The sequence below is a fragment of the Lynx rufus genome, unplaced genomic scaffold, assembly GCF_022079265.1.
Source record: "Lynx rufus isolate CCGP_SWC_20201006 ecotype Redwood Valley unplaced genomic scaffold, mLynRuf1.p SCAF_12, whole genome shotgun sequence".
Lineage (NCBI taxonomy): Eukaryota > Metazoa > Chordata > Mammalia > Carnivora > Felidae > Lynx > Lynx rufus.
Window position 1 is genome coordinate 19,438,443 of NW_025814826.1, and position 24,696 is coordinate 19,463,138.

General features: G+C 37.3%; 1 protein-coding gene across 4 annotated transcripts in view; it reads left to right on the plus strand.

Annotated features, from left to right (window-relative positions):
* Positions 1 to 24,696, plus strand: part of CSPP1 (centrosome and spindle pole associated protein 1) — a 161,889-nt gene that overhangs the window by 70,424 nt on the left and 66,769 nt on the right. For all 4 annotated transcript variants that reach the window (XM_047074007.1, XM_047074008.1, XM_047074009.1 and 1 more), the window contains 5 exons: positions 3,108 to 3,201; positions 4,482 to 4,539; positions 6,234 to 6,442; positions 8,570 to 8,691; positions 9,054 to 9,132. In XM_047074007.1, the coding sequence (XP_046929963.1) occupies positions 3,108 to 3,201; positions 4,482 to 4,539; positions 6,234 to 6,442; positions 8,570 to 8,691; positions 9,054 to 9,132 (562 nt within the window). The remainder of the gene's footprint in view (positions 1 to 3,107; positions 3,202 to 4,481; positions 4,540 to 6,233; positions 6,443 to 8,569; positions 8,692 to 9,053; positions 9,133 to 24,696) is intronic.

The window sequence follows — 24,696 nt, forward strand, 5'->3', positions numbered from 1 at the left end:
CTCCTATGGGAACTTCACAATTGCTGACATCTGTGTTTAATGGGCATACTTAGATGCTGTATGTTCACTGATGGTTGGGAAACTAATAATTAAGGTAGTAGAGAAATTTCTGGCTCAATTGCATTTTTGCTATCCTGTGATTTGTGTGGTGTTTCAGATGATGCATGTCTAGATTAAGAGGTTATTTTGTGTCACTAACATATGCAATAATAACGTTGATGAAAGAAATTTAAGATGACACAAATGGAAAGATATTCCATGCTCATGGGTTAGAAGAATTAATATTATTAAAATGTCTGTGCTACCCACCATAGTCTACAGATTCAGTGCAATTCCAGCAGAATACCAATAGAAGTTTTTACAAAACCAGAAAAAATAATACTAAAATTTGTATTGAACGACACAAAAGACAGTGGATAGCCAGAGTAATTTTGAGAAAGGAAAACAGTACTGGAGGTATCACAATTCCAAATTTCAAGATAGTATCACAGGGCTACAGTCAGTAACCAGAACAGTATGGTACTGGCACAAAAATAGATGCATAGATCAATGGAACTGAATAGGGAGCCCAGAAATAAACCCACACTTACACAGTTAATTAATCTATGACAACTGAGGAAAGAACATACAATGGGGAAAAGACAGCCTCTTTAATAAATGGTGCTAGGAAAACTGAACATCTACATGTAATAGAATGAAACTGGGCCACTTTCTTACATCGTACACAAAAATAAACTCAAAATGGGTTAAAGACTTAAATGTGAGACCAGAAACTAAAAAAAAAGTCCTAGAAGAGAACACAGGCAGTAATTTCTCTGACATCAGCTGTAGCAACATCTTTGTAGAAATGTCTCCTAAGGCAAGGGAAACAAAAGCAAAAATAACCTTTTGGAACTACACTAAACTAAACTAAACTAAACTAAACTAAACTAAACTAAAATTCCTTCCACAGCAGAGGTAATCATCAACAAAATGAAAGGGCATCCTAGTGAACGGGAGAAGATATTTGCAAGTGATATATCTGATAAGGGGTTAATATCCAAAATATATAAAGAACTTATACAACTCCACACCAAAAAAAAAAAAAAAAAATCCAATTAAAAATGGGCAGCAAACCTGAATAGATATTTTTTCCAATGAAGACCTACAGATGACCAGCAGATACATGAAAAGATGCTCAGCATCACTAATCATCAGGGAAATGCAAATCAAAAACACAATGACATATCACCTTCTACTTGTCAGAATGGTTAGAATAAAAAAAAGACAAATAACAAGTGGTGGTGAGGATATCGAGAAAAATAAATTCGTGTATTATTGATGAGAATGCAAATTGGACAGCTACTGTGGAAAACAGTATGTAGGTTCCTCAAGAAATTAAAAATAGAAATGATCCAATAATTCTACTGGGTATTTACCCAAAGAAAATGAAAACACTAATTTAAAAAGATATATGTACCCCTATGTTTATTGCAGTATTATTTATAATAGCCAAGATATGGAAGCAACCTAAGTGTCCCCTTAATTGACAAATGAATAATGAAGAAGTGGTATATATAGACAATAATGTGTGTGTAATAACACAACCACGAAAAGGATGAGATTGTGTCATTTGCAACAACATGGGTGGACCTAGATGTTATTACACTTAAGTGAAATCAGAGAAAGATGACTACTGTATGATTTCACTTGGATGTGGAATCTGAAAAACAAATTAATAAACAAATATGTGGAGTCAGACTTATAAATACAGAGAACAAAGTGATGGTTGCCAGAGGGGAACAGAGTGGGAGGATGGGCAAAATGGATGAAGGAGTGTGGAAGATACAGGCTTTCAGATATGGAATGAATAAGTCATGAGAATAAAAGGCACATCATAGGGAATATAGTCAGTGATACTATAATAACATTATATGATTACAGATGGTAGCTGCAGTAGTGGTGAACGTAGCATAATGTATAGACTTGTTGAATCAAGGTTGTACACCTGGAACCAATGTAACATTGTGTGTCAACTATAGCCTTAAAAAAAAAAATCACCTCTAAGTCCAAAAAATTAAATGCAGTAATAATGATCTTCTGTGTATATAAATGTTTGCACAACTTGATTTGCACATGATACCTGGGTGAGAGGTTTGTATTTTTTTCTGTAGAACTGAGGTAGAATTTGAGCAGGGTACCAGTGTGATTAGTGTTATGTTTTAAGACAGTTAATCTTACATAAATATGCTGCATTTATTGGAGCAGAGGGAGGGGAATGGAGAAACTAATTAGGAGGTTATTGCTGCAGTCTAGGTGAAATGTAGATAGGTTGGATCCAAGGTTAATTGTGGTGAGAATAGAAAGAGGATCTGAATATGAAGTGAATAAGAGAATGAGCAATCAAAGTTATAGCAGGTTTTGAGGTTCAATGATCAGGCCATTAACAGAAAACAAAGAAGGGCAATTGCTTTTGAAGTGTTCATTTTGGACATACTTGTTAAATTTAAGGGGCTTGTGGGAGTTATTAGTGGCAATTATTATCTCAATTATTAGAAAAATGGGGATGGAGATTATTAGAGTATTCTCTTATTTAAGGTTTTTGAGGTATAGAGGTTTGGGAAAGAGTAATGTATCTTGTGATTGACATATAGTAGATATTCATAAATTGTGAAATTAGTTGAAGAGGTAATGATACATGATTTTACCTTTTATATTTTCTGCACATGCACTACTCTTTGATATAATTAAAAATTATATTTACATTATTTAAAATTCGAGTTTCTAGTTGCAGATGTTGTTTAAGAGTTAAGACCAGTTTGTGAGATGCTCTGACAGCGCAGACTCTCTCTCTCTGCCCCTCTCCTGCTTGTGTGCATGCGCCTTCTCTCTCTCACTCTCTAAATAAATCATCTTAAAAAAGAGGGCCAATTCCCCCCCCTTTTTTTTAAGTTTATTTATTTATTTTGAGAGCGAGCACAAGTGTGAGCGGGGGGGGGGAGGGGCAGAAAGAGAGGGGGAGAGAGAATCTCTCTCAATCTCAATGTGAGCTGAAACACAAGTTGGATTCTTAACCGACTGAGCCACTCAGATACCACTAGACAGTTTTTTTTCTTACCACTTTCTAGGAGGTGAAGATCGAGAACTTATTCAAAGAAGGAAGGAGAAATACAGACTAGAACTACTAGAACAAATGGCCGAACAACAGAAGAACAAGAGACGGTAATGAAAGGTTTGCATTTAAAAAAGATGTTTTGAATTTAAAATGCATTTGTGTAAAATGACATGGTGATAAACAGTTACATAGTAAAATAATGGAATATTTTTCCTAAGATGATTATGTATCTGTAAATCACTTCCATTTCAGCCTCTGCAGTGTACATCAATCTGCCAGGGTGGTAGAACAAATACTATGGGAGTGTTCATTTACTGTGTCATATAGGTAGCAAATGAGATGATGTGTATATCCTATAGTAGGCCTTGTAGATACCTTTATTAATTTCTTCAATTTTTGATTTTGGGTAGCATTTAGTGTAATCTACATGCCCACTATATTATCTCATGTAGTAACAAATATGAAATGGAAGTATTTTGTCTTATATAATGTGAAATGATTAGCATACCCATAAATGCAATATAAAAATAATCATGATAAATTGATAGATATTTATATTGTATACAAGTCCTAGTGTTTGCAGTCTTTCTTGTAGAAATACCTGTGAAATACTAATTATAGTTTACAAGTAGGATTAGATATCTTGGTTCTGGAGAATTTTGAGACCTACCATCTTTTAGTTTTGCCTTTTTCCCTCTATCTTAGAGAAAGCCAATATCTCCTGTCTTACATTAATAATTTTTTAGCATCAGTTTCTTTTTTTTTTTTTTTTTTTTAATTTTTTTTTCAACGTTTATTTATTTTTGGGACAGAGAGAGACAGAGCATGAACGGGGGAGGGCAGAGAGAGAGGGAGACACAGAATCGGAAACAGGCTCCAGGCTCTGAGCCATCAGCCCAGAGCCCGACGCGGGGCTCGAACTCACGGACCGTGAGATCGTGACCTGGCTGAAGTCGGACGCTTAACCGACTGCGCCACCCAGGCGCCCCTAGCATCAGTTTCTTAAAAACTCTTATTAGAAGCTTATTAGAAAGTATGGTATTAATTTTTAAATTTTTACCCTTCCTTTTGCCAACAAAATATACATGTATCCTAAATGTCTTTGTTTCATGAAGTGAAGATTTTGTTTTACTTCTGTACTTTATTCCGTGTGAATTGCTGAGGCTTCTAAGTACTTGAGGCACTTACTGTAAGTCAGTTTACAGGTGAATTTGCACGAAATCAAAAATTGAGTTTTCAGAATTATTTAAGGCTTTATTATCAGTAAATAGAATTATTTGTACTTGAAGATGTTATTGCATGGACTTTGTGCTAAAATTTGCCTTAGTAATGATTTTGATTATGTTTACTTTAACTGTTTAATATATAGAATTTTAATTTTGTTCAGAGAAAAAGATATGGAACTCAGGGTTGCAGCTTCTGGAGCACGAGACCCTGAGAAATCGGTAAGGGTTCCTGGAATCTTTTAATGTTTGCTCTTTGATTTAAATAAGCCTCAAAGGTGGTGGCAGGTGGAGATAGAAGATATTGGGGGAAATATAAGCGTAGACCAATTTGAATAGTAATAAATTCAGTTCTCATAAAATTTAAGTTCTAACTCTTGTTTATTTCTCTAAGATAATTTTTCCTTTTTCATATGTGCATCATTTTTTTAGTTTGTTTTTAAATTAGTTCTTTCTACTTGGTTCAAATGCACTATTGCAGGAAAAGTTATCTCTATTCAATCTACAATAGACATTAATATTTTTCTTGAGTTTTTCTTGTATAGGAATGATTTCCAAAGAAACTGAAACCTTTGATTCTAGTGTTTAAGCATTTTAGTAATTTTTATTTAATGTAGGACTAGAGAGATAATAATCTTGTTTTTACTTTAATTTTGCAATTCTCATTAAATGGAATGAATTACATCATTGCAGTTAAGTGGGGAGGAGGTAATATTTTATTGCTCTTCTCAAATTGTGCTTTTTCTGTAGCGGGATCTGTAGAATGTATTTGCTAACACAAGTTTTTGTCTACCTTTGATGACTAAGAAACTTTAATTTCATTAAAAAGTTCATTCCTGCAAAGAATACAGCAACTTAAAATTATTCAAATATGGGCAGCTTTTGATACACTTTTACTTGTGCTGAGTATATATCCTGTGGGTTGCCCGTTTAAAGAAGTGTAATACTGGACCAGTATCACTCCCAGGGTGCTTGACTTCTCATAGAATAAAACTTTTAGATTAATCTGAGAAATGATTCCTGAGGAATTAAACATGTTGGGGAAAAAAAGGATAATTCCAAAGCTAAATACATTTTCTTCTATTAATGGATACCTTGGAAATAATTTATATAATCAAAAACTTTCTTTTAATATCTTGAACTTTTTAATGTAATATGGTAGTATGTTATTAAACATTTGATTTATAGTTACATTAGTATTTGATGGGCATTCCTATTTATATTTAAATGAAACAACCTTTAGAATGTCAAGTGGCTTTATGAGGGTAGATAAACACATTAGACATAATAGACCAATACTTTTGGGTTTACTTTTGATGTCAAATTTTAGAAGAGGATACATAAATGATGTTCTGAAGTGGGGGTTAGCAAACTATAGCCTTGGCCAAATCTAGTTGCTTCCTAGTTTTGTAAATAAAGTTGTACTGTATAGCTGCACACCCTCACTCATTGTTTTACATTTTATTTTGGGCTACTTTAGCATTTGAAGAAACCACATGCCCTGCAAAGCCTGATCAACTTACTCTCTGGCTCTTTACAGAAAACCTTGGCTAATCATTCTAGAGAACACTTAATGTCAGAAATGTCAATTGGATAGAGAAACAGCACAATGTTGTATAATAAGAATTTTACATTCAGCATTAATATCTGCCTCTAATCTTTGCTTGATTATTTATTAATGGTGAGACATCAGGTGATTCATGTACTTCCATGTGGGGGCTTCAATTTCAAATGGGAGCTTCAGTTACCCCATTTATAAAATAAGGATTGGATCTTCAAGGCCTTTTATTGCTGTAAAATTCTTTTATTCTGTGACAGTCTGATATAGAGGGTCTTTTGAGGTCCCTTCCACCTTTAAATTTCTACCTTTAAATTTATGATTTTATGTAACAAACAGACTTTTTTCTTTATTTTAGCCTGATAGACTAAAGCAGTTTAGTGTGGCACCAAGACACTTTGAAGAGAAGATACCACCTGAAAGACCCAGAGTAGCTTTCCAGACACCTCTCCCTCCCTTACCTGCCCCATCTGCCCCACCCATCCCATCAGTTCACTCCATCCCATCTCAAAATGAAGACTTGCACAATGGACCCAGCTGCACCCTTGGTGAAATGGTGCCTCCCAGGTGCTTGTTTAAAATGTTTTGTGTTTGGGAATTAGGTAAGGTATCATTATATTTCATGTTGAGAAGGATTTGCTGAAGTGAATACAGTTATCCTTCAGAGATTTTTGTACAAATAACAGCTTCTGTCAAAGAATTTCTCTTGAGATTTGTTTGCATTGTTGGTCTTTTATTATAAAACAAGGGAAATCCTTACAACATTCTTTTATTGTTTAAAGATGTTAAGTATTTTTAGAATGAGTAACTACATTTGGTATATAGCTTTAGGTTACATTTTAGAATATCTATTTTTTAAAAACTTTTAACATACAAAAGCTATATATTTTCTTAAATTCTGTAATTTCCACTTGGCAAACAGTGAATACTTCTTTCAGTTTAAGCAAAACAAAGTTTCTAATGTGACTTTTTTGTATATATTACTTTATTTCAGCTTGTGTTTCCTTCAACTCTTTCTCTGTGATTGCTTACAGGCTATGCAAATCAAATTCCTGAAATAAAAGGTGTTGAGGTTATAAAACCTGTAACTTAGGTATTAGGATAAGGATTTGATTTTTATAGGTAAAAAGTATTAAGCCATACTAAGGCTATATACATAAAGAAAATTGTCTTGTTAACATTGAAATTTTCTGGGCTGTGCTTTCTTTCCTTAGTAGGAGTTGAGCTTATTTTTTGCTTACTATTAATGTCTTATAGAAGTGTGTTTAATCAGGTGTTCTTCTTTTTTAACATTGATATTTTTCTGTGCTGTACTTTCCTCCGGTAGGACTTGGTCTTATCTTTTGTTTAGTACTAACAAATTGTAGCATGATGTGTATTCTGTTTATTGGGTCCTTTGTTTCTTTCATCTAATGGCTTCTTGACTCAAAAGACTAGGAGGGAGTGAAATGACAGAGCATGGTATGATGGTCTTAGCATTGGCGTAGGGATTAAAATGGTTAGCTCCACTGTCTGGATTTTGGGAAAACCACACCTTTATTAAACTTTAGTTTTCTCATTTGTAAAAGTGAAATAGTAGTTAGTTTTTCTTACCTATAGTTACAGGGTTGTTGTAAGGATCAAATTTTATATAAATCTCTATATAAATTTAAGATTTAATGATGTTGACAGTTTCCTTTCATAGCAGTTTCTTAACTACTTTGTTGACGTATCTATGCAGTGAGGATAATAAGGTTAGACACACTGAGTGACCAGGAAGTGTGAAAAATATTCATGACTGGAGAGAACTTTAATGACTTCTTAGCTCTTCAGAATTATTTTGAAGTATACAACAAGGGATAACCTGTTAAGATACACTCAAAAGTAAAACATTCTAGGATGCCCCCTTTTCCCTTTCTGGTCATCTAAATGAATTTGCCTTTTCCAATTTGCCTTTTCCAATATTGGAAAATATTGCCTTGGTGGAAATAGATATTTGCTAATCAGCAATGAAGTGCTGAGGTAGAGGTTTTTAAAACATTTTAACTTCATGAAATAGAAAACATTATGCCAAGACTTTACTGTTGATATATAAGTTGTTTTTGTTTACATTATGGTTGACTTCCTTTGAAAGAACAATTAAGTTATTTTACAATTAGAAAAATACACCTTTTACCTGCCAGTCAAATGGAACCATTTATAATCCTGTTTTATACCTCTTTGCTTTTTCTTCCTGCACTGTCCTCTGTGTTACTCCAGCAACATGGCTGAAGCATTCTCTTTTCTAGAAAGCCTTACTTATTCTTTCCTCCTTACCCCTATTTGATTTAAATGTCCTTGTTCCATGTTCCTACAGCACCTCGTGTCTATTGGTATTGTTTCACTTCCATGGTGTGCTTTGTCTGTTTATTTTTGTGTTATTCCTGAGGGACAGGGACCATATTTGTTCAATACTTGCATATACTGACTAATTAGATGTTAATTGATTATTATTCAAAGTTTTTGTCATATAAGTATTGCACCTTAGATTCTGAAATTTGGTAGTGTATTTTTTGCTTTTTGAATCCTTATTTTTGATGAGATTAAAGCAAGATGGTGGCTTTTCTAAAGCAGCAGTTACATTTTCAATAACATTTTTGCAAAAGAATTATGCCTTGATTTAAAAAACATTGCAGTGAAATATGAGAAAATTTTTCCAATTTTCTTTTGATACAGGATTGCACCTCTGCCTCCTCCTCCCCTGCTACCACCTTTGGCTGCTAATTATCGGACTCCTTATGATGATGCGTACTATTTTTATGGGGCCAGGAATACTTTGGATCCCAGTCTTGCTTATTGTAAGTTATCTATAGGGTAAACATGTTTTCCTAGTGGTTTAGTCAGGAAAATTATTTTTTTTTGTAAGCAAAAATAAATAAGTTGGAAAAGCACAGCTTTACTTAATTCAAATATTACATGTTTATTGACTTAAAAATGTCCCATTTTAAAACTCAACTATATTGCTTAGTTATTTCTTTTTTGTTTAGCTTTAAGAAATAACTATTTTGTGGTTTCTTGCAATGCTCTTTGCTCACTCCTAACTGAGAAGGAAATACGGAATTTTTTCCTTAGGTGACATTTTTAGTATGTGACTTTTTCTTTATGGATAAAGTGTTAATACACGGGTTCTCTGAAATAAATGTGTTTCTTTTCTTTTAAGATGGTCCGGGAATGATGGGAGGACAGCCTGCAGCTTATGTTAGTGCTCCTGTCACCCAACAGCCAGCACAGCCTATTATGTAAGTTGTTAAAATAATAATTTCTTTCAAAATTAATTTGTCTTCCATAGAACCTGTATTAATCATTTTTTCTCTTCAGAACAGATGTAACTTTAACTGTCAATTATTGTGTAACCCGCACGTTCAAAGTAATGCTTTTAGTCTGTGTTCATGGAAAGTACATTTTTTTTTTTTTTTTTTTTATGAAGTTTATTGACAAATTGGTTTCCATACAACACCCAGTGCTCATGCCAAAAGGTGCCCTCCTCAATACCCATCACCCACCCTCCCTCCCTCCCACCCCCCATCAACCCTCAGTTTGTTCTCAGTTTTTAACAGTCTCTTATGCTTTGGCTCTCTCCCACTCTAACGTCTTTTTTTTTTTTCTCCCTTCCCCTCCCCCATGGGTTCCTGTTGAGTTTCTCAGGATCCACATAAGAGTGAAACCATATGGTATCTGTCTTTCTCTGTATGGCTTATTTCACTTAGCATCACACTCTCCAGTTCCATCCACGTTGCTACAAAAGGCCATATTTCATTTTTTCTCATTGCCACGTAGTATTCCATTGTGTATATAAACCACAATTTCTTTATCCATTCATCAGTTGATGGACATTTAGGCTCTTTCCATAATTTGGCTATTGTTGAGAGTGCTGCTATGAACATTGGGGTACAAGTGCCCCTATGCATCAGTACTCCTGTATCCCTTGGGTAGATTCCTAGCAGTGCTATTGCTGGGTCATAGGGTAGGTCTATTTTTAATTTTCTGAGGAACCTCCACACTGTTTTCCAGAGCGGCTGCACCAATTTGCATTCCCACCAACAGTGCAAGAGGGTTCCCTTTCTCCACATCCTCTCCAGCATCTATAGTCTCCTGATTTGTTCATTTTGGCCACTCTGACTGGCGTGAGGTGATACCTGAGTGTGGTTTTGATTTGTATTTCCCTGATAAGGAGCGACGCTGAACATCTTTTCATGTGCCTGTTGGCCATCTGGATGTCTTCTTTAGAGAAGTGTCTATTCATGTTTTCTGCCCATTTCTTCACTGGGTTATTTGTTTTTCGGGTGTGGAGTTTGGTGAGCTCTTTATAGATTTTAGATACTAGCCCTTTGTCCGATATGTCATTTGCAAATATCTTTTCCCATTCCGTTGGTTGTCTTTTAGTTTTGTTGGTTGTTTCCTTTGCTGTGCAGAAGCTTTTTATCTTCATAAGGTCCCAGTAATTCACTTTTGCTTTTAATTCCCTTGCCTTTGGGGATGTGTCGAGTAAGAGATTGCTACGGCTGAGGTCAGAGAGGTCTTTTCCTGCTTTCTCCTCTAAGGTTCTGATGGTTTCCTGTCTCACATTTAGGTCCTTTATCCATTTTGAGTTTATTTTTGTAAATGGTGTGAGAAAGTGGTCTAGTTTCAACCTTCTGCATGTTGCTGTCCAGTTCTCCCAGCACCATTTGTTAAAGAGGCTGTCTTTTTTCCATTGGATGTTCTTTCCTGCTTTGTCAAAGATGAGTTGGCCATATGTTTGTGGGTCTAGTTCTGGGGTTTCTATTCTATTCCATTGGTCTGTGTGTCTGTTTTTGTGCCAATACCATGCTGTCTTGATGATGACAGCTTTGTAGTAGAGGCTGAGGTCTGGGATTGTGATGCCTCCTGCTTTGGTCTTCTTCTTCAAAATTCCTTTGGCTATTCGGGGCCTTTTGTGGTTCCATATGAATTTTAGGATTGCTTGTTCTAGTTTCGAGAAGAATGCTGGTGCAATTTTGATTGGGATTGCATTGAATGTGTAGATAGCTTTGGGTAGTATTGACATTTTGACAATATTTATTTTTCCAATCCATGAGCAGGGAATGTCTTTCCATTTCTTTAAATCTTCTTCAATTACCTTCATAAGCTTTCTATAATTTTCAGCATACAGATCCTTTACATCTTTGGTTAGATTTATTCCTAGGTATTTTATGCTTTTTGGTGCAATTGTGAATGGGATCAGTTTCTTTATTTGTCTTTCTGTTGCTTCATTGTTAGTGTATAAGAATGCAACTGTTTTCTGTACATTGATTTTGTATCCTGCAACTTTGCTGAATTCATGTATCAGTTCTAGCAGACTTTTGGTGGAGTCTATCGGATTTTCCATGTATAATATCATGTCATCTGCAAAAAGCGAAAGCTTGACTTCATCTTTGCCAATTTTGATGCCTTTGATTTCCTTTTGTTGTCTGATTGCTGATGCTAGAACTTCCAGCACTATGTTAAATAACAACGGTGAGAGTGGGCATCCCTGTCGTGTTCCTGATCTCAGGGAAAAAGCTCTCAGTTTTTCCCCGTTGAGGATGATGTTAGCTGTGGGCTTTTCATAAATGGCTTTTATGATCTTTAAGTATGTTCCTTCTATCCCGACTTTCTCAAGGGTTTTTATTAAGAAAGGGTGCTGGATTTTATCAAAGGCCTTTTCTGCATCGATTGACAGGATCATATGGTTCTTCTCTTTTTTTTTGTTAATGTGATGTATCACGTTGATTGATTTGCGAATGTTGAACCAGCCCTGCATCCCAGGAATGAATCCCACTTGATCATGGTGAATAATTCTTTTTATATGCTGTTGAATTCGATTTGCTAGTATCTTATTGAGAATTTTTGCATCCATATTCATCAGAGATATTGGCCTGTAGTTCTCTTTTTTTACTGGGTCTCTGTCTGGTTTAGGAATCAAAGTAATACTGGCTTCATAGAATGAGTCTGGAAGTTTTCCTTCCCTTTCTATTTCTTGGAATAGCTTGAGAAGGATAGGTATTATCTCTGCTTTAAACGTCTGGTAGAACTCCCCTGGGAAGCCATCTGGTCCTGGACTCTTATTTGTTGGGAGATTTTTGATAACCGATTCAATTTCTTCGCTGGTTATGGGTCTGTTCAAGCTTTCTATTTCCTCCTGATTGAGTTTTGGAAGAGTGTGGGTGTTCAGGAATTTGTCCATTTCTTCCAGGTTGTCCAATTTGTTGGCATATAATTTTTCATAGTATTCCCTGATAATTGTTTGTATCTCTGAGGGATTGGTTGTAATAATTCCATTTTCATTCATGATTTTATCTATTTGGGTCATCTCCCTTTTCTTTTTGAGAAGCCTGGCTAGAGGTTTGTCAATTTTGTTTATTTTTTCAAAAAACCAACTCTTGGTTTCGTTGATCTGCTCTACAGTTTTTTTAGATTCTATATTGTTTATTTCTGCTCTGATCTTTATTATTTCTCTTCTTCTGCTGGGTTTAGGCTGCCTTTGCTGTTCTGCTTCTATTTCCTTTAGGTGTGCTGTTAGATTTTGTATTTGGGATTTTTCTTGTTTCTTGAGATAGGCCTGGATTGCGATGTATTTTCCTCTCAGGACTGCCTTCGCTGCGTCCCAAAGCGTTTGGATTGTTGTATTTTCATTTTCGTTTGTTTCCATATATTTTTTGATTTCTTCTCTAATTGCCTGGTTGACCCACTCATTCGTGAGTAGGGTGTTCTTTAACCTCCATGCTTTTGGAGGTTTTCCAGACTTTTTCCTGTGGTTGACTTCAAGCTTCATAGCATTGTGGTCTGAAAGTATGCATGGTATAATTTCAATTCTTGTAAACTTATGAAGGGCTGATTTGTGACCCAGTATATGATCTATCTTGGAGAATGTTCCATGTGCACTCGAGAAGAAAGTATATTCTGTTGCTTTGGGATGCAGAGTTCTAAATATATCTGTCAAGTCCATCTGATCCAGTGTCTCATTCAGGGCCCTTGTTTCTTTATTGACCGTGTGTCTAGATGATCTATCCATTTCTGTAAGTGGGGTGTTAAAGTCCCCAGCAATTACCACATTCTTATCAATAAGGTTGCTTATGTTTATGAGTAATTGTTTTATATATTTGGGGGCTCCGGTATTCGGCGCATAGACATTTATAATTGTTAGCTCTTCCTGATGGATAGACCCTGTAACTATTATATAATGTCCTTCTTCATCTCTTGTTACAGCCTTTAATTTAAAGTCTAGTTTGTCTGATATAAGTATGGCTACTCCAGCTTTCTTCTGGCTTCCAGTAGCATGATAGATAGTTCTCCATCCCCTCACTCTCAATCTAAAGGTGTCCTCAGGTCTAAAATGAGTCTCTTGTAGACAGCAAATAGATGGGTCTTGTTTTTTTATCCATTCTGATACCCTATGTCTTTTGGTTGGCGCATTTAATCCATTTACATTCAGTGTTATTATAGAAAGATACGGGTTTAGAGTCATTGTGATGTCTGTATGTTTTATGCTTGTAGTGATGTCTCTGGTACTTTGTCTCACAGGGTCCCCCTTAGGATCTCTTGTAGGGCTGGTTTAGTGGTGACAAATTCCTTCAGTTTTTGTTTGTTTGGGAAGACCTTTATCTCTCCTTCTATTCTAAATGACAGACTTGCTGGATAAAGGATTCTTGGCTGCATATTTTTGCTGTCTAGCACCCTGAAAATCTCGTGCCAATTCTTTCTGGCCTGCCAAGTTTCAAAAGAGAGATCAGTCACGAGTCTTATAGGTCTCCCTTTATATGTGAGGGCACGTTTACCCCTTGCTGCTTTCAGAATTTTCTCTTTATCTTTGTATTTTGCCAGTTTCACTATGATATGTCGTGCAGAAGATCGATTCAAGTTACGTCTGAAGGGAGTTCTCTGTGCCTCTTGGATTTCAATGCCTTTTTCCTTCCCCAGTTCAGGGAAGTTCTCAGCTATGATTTCTTCAAGTACCCCTTCAGCACCTTTCCCTCTCTCTTCCTCCTCTGGGATACCAATTATGCGTAAATTATTTCTTTTTAGTGTATCACTTAGTTCTCTAATTTTCCCCTCATACTCCTGGATTTTTTTATCTCTCTTTTTCTCAGCTTCCTCTTTTTCCATAACTTTATCTTCTAGTTCACCTATTCTCTCCTCTGCCTCTTCCATCCGAGCTGTGGCGGTTTGCATTTTGTTTTCCATTTCCTTTAAAGCGTTTTTCAGCTCCTCGTGACTGTTCATTAGTCCCCTGATGTCTGTAGCAAGAGATTCTCTGCTGTCCTGTATGCTGTTTTCCAGCCCAGCGATTAATTTTATGACTATTATTCTAAATTCACTTTCTGTTATATTATTTAAATCCTTTTTGATCAGCTCATTAGCTGTTGTTATTTCCTGGAGATTCTTCTGGGGGGAATTCTTCCGCTTGGTCATTTTGGATAGTCCCTGGTGTGGTGAGGGCCTGCAGGGCACTTCCCCTGTGCTGTGGTGTATAACTGGAGTTGGTGGGCGGGGCCGCAGTCCGACCTGATGTCTGCCCCCAGCCCACCGCTGGGGCCACAGTCAGACTGGTGTGTGCCTTCTCTTCCCCTCTCCTAGGGGCGGGATTCACTGTGGGGTGGCGTGGCCCGTCTGGGCTACTTGCACACTGCCAGGCTTGTGATGCTGGGGATCTGGCGTATTAGCTGGGGTGGGAAGGCAAGGTGCACGGCGGCAGGGGGGGCAGGCTTAGCTCGCTTCTCCTTAGGTGATCCACTTCAGGAGGGGCCCTGTGCAGCCGGAGGGAGTCAGATCGCTGCCGGAGGTTTGGCTCAGCAGAAGCACAGAGTTGGGTGTTTGCGAGGAGCGAGCAAGTTCCCTGGTTCCCTTTGGGATTTTGGCTGGGGGATGGGCGAGGGAGATGGCGCTGGCGAGCATCTTTGTTCCCCACCAAACTGAGCTCTGTCGTCCGGGGGCTCAGCAGCTCACCCTCCCTTTGTTCTCCAGCCTTCCCGCTTTCGGAGCAGAGCTGTTAACTTATGACCTCCCAGACGCTACGTCGCGCTTGCTGTCAGAACACACTCCGTCCGTCCGGCCCCTCCGCTTTTGCCAGCCAGACTCGGGGGCTCTGCTTGGCCAGCGGGCCGCCCCTCCGCCCGGCTCCCTCCCGCCAGTCCGTGGAGCGCGCACCGCCTCGCCGCCCTTCCTACCCTCTTCCGTGGGCCTCTCGTCTGCACTTGGGTCCGGTGACTCTGTTCTGCTAATCCTCTGGCGGTTTTCTGGGTTATTTAGGCAGGTGGAGGTGGAATCTAAGTGATCAGCAGGACGCGCGGTGAGCCCAGCGTCCTCCTACGCCGCCATCTTCTTATTCCCAATCGGAAAGTACATTTAAAAAATAAAGAGTAATCTCACTTTCATGTTAGAAAAGTCATTCATACATATTATTGATAAATAAAAATATAAATAGGCATATGCAAAAATTGAAATCACCTAAATCCCACTCATCTAGTGATAGATGTATCTAAATAAGCATTCAGGAAGTCCTTTTATGTACTTGTATAAACATACACACAACATACACCAAAATTATGTTATACACTATAATTATTATTCTGTAACCTGCTTTTAAATTAACAGTATGTCATAAATATCTTTTGCATGTTAGTATACTTTGTAGCATCATTATTTAAAATTAAACTATTTATTTTGAGATAATTATGGATTCCCATGATGGAATTGTAAGAAATAATATAGAGACATCTTGTATACCCTTTGCCCAGTGTCTTCTAAAGCTAAGATCTTATAAAACTATGGTATAGTAGCACAGCCCAGATATATGACGTTGGGTACTGTCACGATACAGAACACTTCCATCTTCACAAAGATTCATTATGATTACCTTTTATATTATAGCCACATGTAGTTCTTTCCTGCTCCTACTCCTTCCATAGGCACTAGGAACAACTAATCTGGTTTCCATTTCTTTTTAATACTGTTAAAAAATGCTGTATAACTCTCAACAATAGCCAAATTATGGAAAGAGCCTAAATGTCCATCAACTGATGAATGGATAAAGAAATTGTGGTTTATATACACAATGGAGTACTATGTGGCAATGAGAAAGAATGAAATATGGCCTTTTGTAGCAACGTGGATGGAACTGGAGAGTGTGATGCTAAGTGAAATAAGCCATACAGAGAAAGACAGATACCATATGTTTTCACTCTTATGTGTATCCTGAGAAACTTAACAGAAACCCATGGGGGAGGGGAAGGAAAAAAAAAAAAAAAGAGGTTAGAGTGGGAGAGAGCCAAAGAGTAAGAGACTGTTAAAAACTGAGAACAAACTGAGGGTTGATGGGGGGTGGGAGGGAGGGAGGGTGGGTGATGGGTATTGAGGAGGGCACTTTTTGGGATGAGCACTGGGTGTTGTATGGAAACCAATTTGACAATAAATTTCATATATTGAAAAAAATAAAAAAATGTATATATATATTTTAAATGCTGTATAAATGGAATCACATGTGTAACCTTTTGGGGTTGACTTTTTATTTTGTTTTTTATTTTTATTTTTATTTTTATTTTTATTTTTATTCATTTTTTGAGAGTGTGTGTGCATGCAAGCGGGTTGGGGCAAAGGGAGAGGAAGAGAATCTTTTTTTTTTTGGTGGGGAGAGAGAGAATCTTAAGCAGGCTACATGCCCATTGTGGAGCCAGATGGATGTGGGACTCCATCTCATGACCCTGAGATCATGACCTGAGCCAAAACTGAGAGTCAGACACTTAGCTGACTAGCCACCCATGTGCCCCAGGGTTGACCTTTTAAAATCAGCATAATTCTCTAGATATTCATCCAGATTGTTGCGTGTATAAATTGTTCTTATTGCTGAGTAACATTTCATGGTAAGGATGTACAACAGTTTGTTTAACCCTTTCATCGTTGAAGGACATCTAAGTTAGTATGAATAGAGCTACTATAAATATTTGTGTATAGGTTTTGTGTGAGTGTAGTCTTCAGTTCTTTAAGATAATTGGTCAGGAATGTTGTTGTTGGGTTATATGGTAGTTACAACTTCAGTTTTATAAGAAATTGCCAAACTGTTTTCATGGAGACTGTATTACCATTTTTACATTTGTATTGGCAGTTTATTCAGAATCTGGTTTCTGTATGTCTTTACCAGCACTTGGTGTTGTGACTTTTGTTTATGCTACTTTGGTAAGTGTGTAATGATATATCATTGGAGATATATGTATATATATATATATATACACACACACACACACACACACACATACATATATATATAATTTACATCCAAGTTAGCACATGGTGCAACAATGATTTTAGGAGTAGATTCCTTAAGCCCCTTACTCATTTAGCCCATCCCCCCCTCCCACAACCCCTCCAGCAACCCTCTGTTCTCTATATTTAAGAGTCTCTTCTGTTTTGTCCCCCTCCCTGTTTTTATATTTTTTTTGTTTCCCTTCCCTTATGTTAATCTGTTTTTTATCTTAGAGCCCTCATATGAGTGAAGTCATAAGATTTTTGTCTTTCTCCAACTGACTAATTTCATTTAGCATAATACCCTCTAGTTCCATCCACGTAGTTGCAAATGGTAAGATTTCATTCTTTTTGATTTACAAGTAATACTCCATTGTATGTATGTATGTATGTATGTATGTGTATGTATGTATGTATATATATATATATATATGTATGTACACATCTTTTTTTTTTTTTTTTTAACATTTATTTATTTTTGAGAGACAGAGACAGAGCATGAGCAGGGGATGGGGAGAGAGAAGGAGACACAGAATCGGAAGCAGGCTCCAGGCTCTGAGCTGTTTGTTAGCACAGAGCCCGATGCACGGCTTGAACTCATGAACTGTGAGACCATGACCTGAGCTGAAATCGGAGGCTCAACCGACTGAGCCACCCAGGCACCCCTATACCACATCTTCTTTATCCATTCATCCATCAATGGACATTTGAGCTCTTTCCATCCTTTGGCTATTGTTGATAGTGCTGCTATAAACATTGGGGTGCATGTGTCCTTTTGAAACAGCATACTTGTATCCCTTGGATAAATACCTAGTAGTGCGATTGCTGGGTTGTAGGGTAGTTCTATTTTTAATTTTTTGAGGAACCTCCATACTGTTTTCCAGAGTGGCCACACCAGTTTGCCTTCCCACCAGCAGTGCAAATGAGATCCTCTTTTTCCGCATCCTCCCCAACATTTGTTGCCTGAGTTGTTAGCCATTCTGACAGGTGTGAGGTGGTATCTCATTGTGGTTTTGATTTGTATTTCCCTATGATGAATGATGTTGAGCGTTTTTTCATGTGTCGGTTGGCCATCTGGTTGTCTTCTTTGGGGAAGTGTCTATTCATGTCTTTTGCCCATTTCTTCACTGGATTATTTGTTTTTTGGGTGTTGAGTTTGATAAGTTCTCTATAGATTTTGGATACTAACCCTTTATCTGATATGTTGTTTGCAAATATCTTCTTCCATTTTGTCGGTTGTCTTTTAGTTTTGCTGATGGTTTCCTTCACTGTGCAGAAGTTTTTTATTTTGATGAGGTCCAGTAGTTCATTTTTGCTTTTGTTTCCCTTGTCTCCAGAGACGTGTTGAGTAAGAAGTTGCTGCAGCTGAGGTCAAAGAGGTTTTTGCCTGCTTTCTCTCAAGGATATTTATGACTTCCTGTCTTTTGTTTAGGTCTTTCATTCATTTTGAGTTTATTTTTGTGTATGGTGTAAGAAAGTGGTCCACGTTCATTTTTCTGCATGTCACTGTCCAGTTTTCCCAGCACCACTTGCTGAAGAGAGTGTCTTTATTTTTTATTTATTTTTTTTTGCATTTGACAATGTTTAATGCTTACTCTTGGTATACATTTTCAGCAAACTAGAATCAAAAGAAAATTTTCTACATCAGTGTACCAATTATCAATTATTTGACTTTCAACTTCATATCAACTCTTCTTTACCCTGTTTTGTGGTGCTGGAGTTAGTAACCATTTCTTCTTTACCAGCTGCCCCAAGTTTGGCTTTATCAGCACAAGGTGCAGCAGGAACACTGTAAGTTTCCATCTGGTATAATTTTCTTTCAGCCTGAAGAACTTTGGTTTTTCTTATAATGTAGGATTTTTTTTGAGATAAATTATCGTAGTTTTATTTGTCTTTATTTTAATTTCATTATGGAAAGATAGTTTTCCTACATATAGAATTGTAGGTTGTTTTCTTTTAGCATTTCAAATTCTACTGTCTGTGTCTATTGTTTTTGTGAAGTATGCAGTCCTCTGAATTCATGGTGTATCTTATTAGATTGTGTCTTTTTCTTTGGCTGCTTTCAAGGTTTTCTCTTTTATTTTTGGTCTTCAGTAATTTGACTATGGTACTTCTGGGTGGAGTTTTCTGTCTCTTTATCTTTTTAGGGATCACCAAGGCTCTTGAATCTTTAAATTTATGTCTTTACCAAGTTTGGGCAACTTTTGGTCATCATTTTCTCAATTGTTTTTCTGCTCCATTGCCTCTTTTTTCTCCTGATAATCTCATTGCAAGTATTTTACCTCTTTCAGTATTGTCCCACAAACCAATTTTGAGCAAGTCCCTGGCTGTGATTTTGTTTTGACGTTTCTTTTAGGGAGAATTCTTCCATCTTGTCATTTTGGCTAAGTTTCTGTCTTTTGTGTGTTTTGAAAGCTTATTATGTTTCCTGCACCTGAGAGTAATGCTGTATTTAAAAGGGGTCATACACTGTCCAGGGCCTGGCACTTCAGGAAATGTTTCTGGTATATGCTGTGTATGCTCTTGGAGTTTTCGCTGCTCTTTCCCCCATGTCAATCCTTTGTAGAGCTCCTCCTTGCTTGCAGTGGGGAGTGTTTGGACCTATAACTAGGTGCGCTTTGATTTGGTTGTTAAAATAAGCCTTGCAGCACTTGCACATTGTCTCCCTCCAATCTTGAAGATCCTTCTGCTTATCAGTCCTCAGATGGTTCCAAGTGATCTGACCTCAAAACAGCTGTGTTTGAAGAACACGGAAAGCCTAGGGTTCCTCTAAGAGACTGCCTTTATTCCATTGGATATTTGTTCCTGCTTTGTCAAAGATTAGTTGGCCTTAGGTTTGTGGGTCCATTTCTGGGTTCTCTATTTTGTTCCGTTGACCTGAGTATCTGTTTTTATGCCAGTATCATACTGTCTTGATGATTACAGCTTTGTAATACAGCTTGAAGTCTGGGATTGTGATGTCTCCAGCTTTGGTTTTCTTTTTCAAGATTGCTTTGTCTATTTGGGGTCTTTTCTGGTTCCATACAAATTTTGGGATTGTTTGTTCTAGCTCTGTGAAGAATGCTGGTGTTATTTTGATAGGTACTGCATTGAATGTATAGATTGCTTTGGGTAGTATCGACATTTTAACAATATTTGTTCTTCCTATCCAGGAGCATGGAATATTTTTCCATTTTTTTGTGTCTTCCTCAATTTCTTTCATAAGCTTTCTATAGTTTTCAGTGTATAGACTTTTCACCTCTTTGGTTAGGTTTATTCCTAGGTATTTTATGGTTTTTGGTGGAATTGTAAATGGGATGGATTCCTTGATTTCTCTTTATGTAGCTTCATTATTGGTGTATAGGAATGCAACCTATTTCTGTGCGTTGAATTTATGTCCTGCGACTTTGCTGAATTCATGGATCAGTTCTAGCAGTTTTTTGTTGGAACCTTTTGGGTTTTCCATATAGAGTATCATGTCATCTGCAAGGAGTGAAAGTTTGACCTCGTCCTGGCTGATTTGGATGCCTTTTATTTCTTTGTGTTGTCTGATTGCTGGGGCTAAGGCTTCCAATACTATGTTGAATAATAGTGGCTAGAGTGGACATCACTGTCTTTTTCCTGAGCTTAGGCGGAAAGCTCTCAGTGTTTCCCCTTTGAGAATGATATTAGTGATGGGTCTTTCATATATGGCTTTTATGATCTCGAGGTATGATCCTTCTGTCCCTACTTTCTTGAGGGTTTTTATCAAGAAAGGATGCTGTATTTTGTCAAATGCTTTCTCTGCATCTATTGAGAGGATCATGTGGTTCTTGTCCTTTCTTTTATTGATGTGATGTATCACCTTGATTGTTTTGTGGATATTGAACCAGCCCTGCATCCCAGGTATAAATCCCACTTGGTCGTGGTGAATTATTTTTTTAACAGTGTTGGATCTGGTTGGCTAGTATCTTGTTGAGGATTGTATCATTGGAGTTTTAATTTACATTTCCCCAATAATGATGATGCTTAACATCTTTTCATGTATTTATTTGCCATCTATAAATCTTTTTTTATTTTATTTTATTTTATTTTATTTTATTTTATTTTATTTTTTTAATATATGAAATTTATTGTCAAATTGGTTTCCATACAACACCCAGTGCTCATGCCAAAAGGTGCCCTCCTCAATACCCATCACCCACCCTCCCTCCCTCCCACCCCCCATCAACCCTCAGTTTGTTCTCAGTTTTTAACAGTCTCTTACTCTTTGGCTCTCTCCCACTCTAACCTCTTTTTTTTTTTTTTTCCTTCCCCTCCCCCATGGGTTTCTTTTAAGTTTCTCAGGATCCACATAAGAGTGAAAACATATGGTATCTGTCTTTCTCTGTATGGCTTATTTCACTTAGCATCACACTCTCCAGTTCCATCCACGTTGCTACAAAAGGCCATATTTCATTTTTTCTCATTGCCACATAGTATTCCATTGTGTATATAAACCACAATTTCTTTATCCATTCATCAGTTGATGGACATTTAGGCTCTTTCCATAATTTGGCTATTGTTGAGAGTGCTGCTATAAACATTGGGGTACACGTGCCCCTATGCATCAGTACTCCTGTATCCCTTGGATAAATTCCTAGCAGTGCTATTGCTGGGTCATAGGGTAGGTCTATTTTTAATTTTCTGAGGAACCTCCACACTGCTTTCCAGAGCAGCTGCACCAATTTGCATTCCCACCAACAGTGCAAGAGGGTTCCCGTTTCTCCACATCCTCTCCAGCATCTATAGTCTCCTGATTTGTTCATTTTGGCCACTCTGACTGGCGTGAGGTGATATCTGAGTGTGGTTTTGATTTGTATTTCCCTGATAAGGAGCGACGTTGAACATCTTTTCATGTGCTTGTTGGCCATCCAGATGTCTTCTTTAGAGAAGTGTCTATTCATGTTTTCTGCCCATTTCTTCACTGGGTTATTTGTTTTTCGGGTGTGGAGTTTGGTGAGCTCTTTATAGATTTTGGATACTAGCCCTTTGTCCGATATGTCATTTGCAAATATCTTTTCCCATTCCGTTGGTTGCCTTTTAGTTTTGTTGGTTGTTTCCTTTGCTGTGCAGAAGCTTTTTATCTTCATTAGGTCCCAGTAATTCACTTTTGCTTTTAATTCCCTTGCCTTTGGGGATGTGTCGAGTAAGAGATTGCTACGGCTGAGGTCAGAGAGGTCTTTTCCTGCTTTCTCCTCTAAGGTTTTGATGGTTTCCTGTCTCACATTTAGGTCCTTTATCCATTTTGAGTTTATTTTTGTGAATGGTGTGAGAAAGTGGTCTAGTTTCAACCTTCTGCATGTTGCTGTCCAGTTCTCCCAGCACCATTTGTTAAAGAGACTGTCTTTTTTCCATTGGATGTTCTTTCCTGCTTTGTCAAAGATGAGTTGGCCATACGTTTGTGGGTCTAATTCTGGGGTTTCTATTCTATTCCATTGGTCTGTGTGTCTGTTTTTGTGCCAATACCATGCTGTCTTGATGATGACAGCTTTGTAGTAGAGGCTAAAGTCTGGGATTGTGATGCCTCCTGCTTTGGTCTTCTTCTTCAAAATTCCTTTGGCTATTCGGGGCCTTTTGTGGTTCCATATGAATTTTAGGATTGCTTGTTCTAGTTTCGAGAAGAATGCTGGTGCGATTTTGATTGGGATTGCATTGAATGTGTAGATAGCTTTGGGTAGTATTGACATTTTGACAATATTTATTCTTCCAATCCATGAGCAGGGAATGTCTTTCCATTTCTTTAAATCTTCTTCAATTACCTTCATAAGCTTTCTATAGTTTTCAGCATACAGATCTTTTACATCTTTGGTTAGATTTATTCCTAGGTATTTTATGCTTCTTGGTGCAATTGTGAATGGGATCCGTTCCTTATTTGTCTTTCTGTTGCTTCATTGTTAGTGTATAAGAATGCAACTGATTTCTGTACATTGATTTTGTATCCTGCAACTTTGCTGAATTCATGTATCAGTTCTAGCAGACTTTTGGTGGAGTCTGTCGGATTTTCCATGTATAATATCATGTCATCTGCAAAAAGTGAAAGCTTGACTTCATTTTCACCAATTTTGATGCCTTTGATTCCCTTTTGTTGTCTGCTGATGCTAGAACTTCCAGTACTATGTTAAACAACAGCGGCGAGAGTGGGCATCCCTGTCGTGTTCCTGATCTCAGGGAAAAAGCTCTCAGTTTTTCCCCGTTGAGGATGATGTTAGCTGTGGGCTTTTCATAAATGGCTTTTTTGATCTTTAAGTATGTTCCTTCTATCCCGACTTTCTCAAGGGTTTTTATTAAGAAAGGGTGCTGGATTTTGTCAAAGGCCTTTTCTGCATCGATTGACAGCATCATATGGTTCTTCTCTTTTTTTTTGTTAATGTGATGTATCATGTTGATTGATTTGTGAATGTTGAACCAGCCCTGCATCCCAGGAATGAATCCCACTTGATCATGGTGAATAATTCTTTTTATATGCCGTTGAATTCGATTTGGTAGTATCTTATTGAGAATTTTTGCATCCATATTCATCAGAGATATTGGCCTGTAGTTCTCTTTTTTTACTGGGTCTCTGTCTGGTTTAGGAATCAAAGTAATACTGGCTTCATAGAATGAGTCTGGAAGTTTTCCTTCCCTTTCTATTTCTTGGAATAGCTTGAGAAGGATAGGTATTATCTCTGCTTTAAACGTCTGGTAGAACTCCCCTGGGAAGCCATCTGGTCCTGGACTCTTATTTGTTGGGAGATTTTTGATAACCGATTCAATTTCTTCGCTGGTTATGGGTCTGTTCAAGTTTTCTATTTCCTCCTGATTGAGTTTTGGAAGAGTGTGGATGTTTAGGAATTTGTCCATTTCTTCCAGGTTGTCCAATTTGTTGGCATATAATTTTTCATAGTATTCCCTGATAAATGTTTGTATCTCTGAGGGATTGGTTGTAATAATTCCATTTTCATTCATGATTTTATCTCTTTGGGTCATCTCCCTTTTCTTTTTGAGAAGCCTGGCTAGAGGTTTGTCAATTTTGTTTATTTTTTCAAAAAACCAACTCTTGGTTTCGTTGATCTGCTCTACAGTTTTTAAGGATTCTATATTGTTTATTTCTGCTCTGATCTTTATTATTTCTCTTCTTCTGCTGGGTTTAGGCTGTCTTTGCTGTTCTGCTTCTAGTTCCTCTAGGTGTGCTGTTAGATTTTGTATTTGGGATTTTTCTTGTTTCTTGAGATAGGCCTAGATTGCAATGTATTTTCCTCTCAGGACTGCCTTCGCTGCGTCCCAAAGCGTTTGGATTGTTGTATTTTCATTTTCGTTTGTTTCCATATATTTTTAAATTTCTTCTCTAATTGCCTGGTTGACCCACTCATTCTTTAGTAGGGTGTTCTTTAACCTCCATGCTTTTGGAGGTTTTCCAGACTTTTTCCTGTGGTTGATTTCAAGCTTCATAGCATTGTGGTCTGAAAGTATGCATGGTATAATTTCAATTCTTGTAAACTTATGAAGGGCTGTTTTGTGACCCAGTGTATGGTCTATCTTGGAGAATGTTCCATGTGCACTCGAGAAGAAAATATATTCTGTTGCTTTGG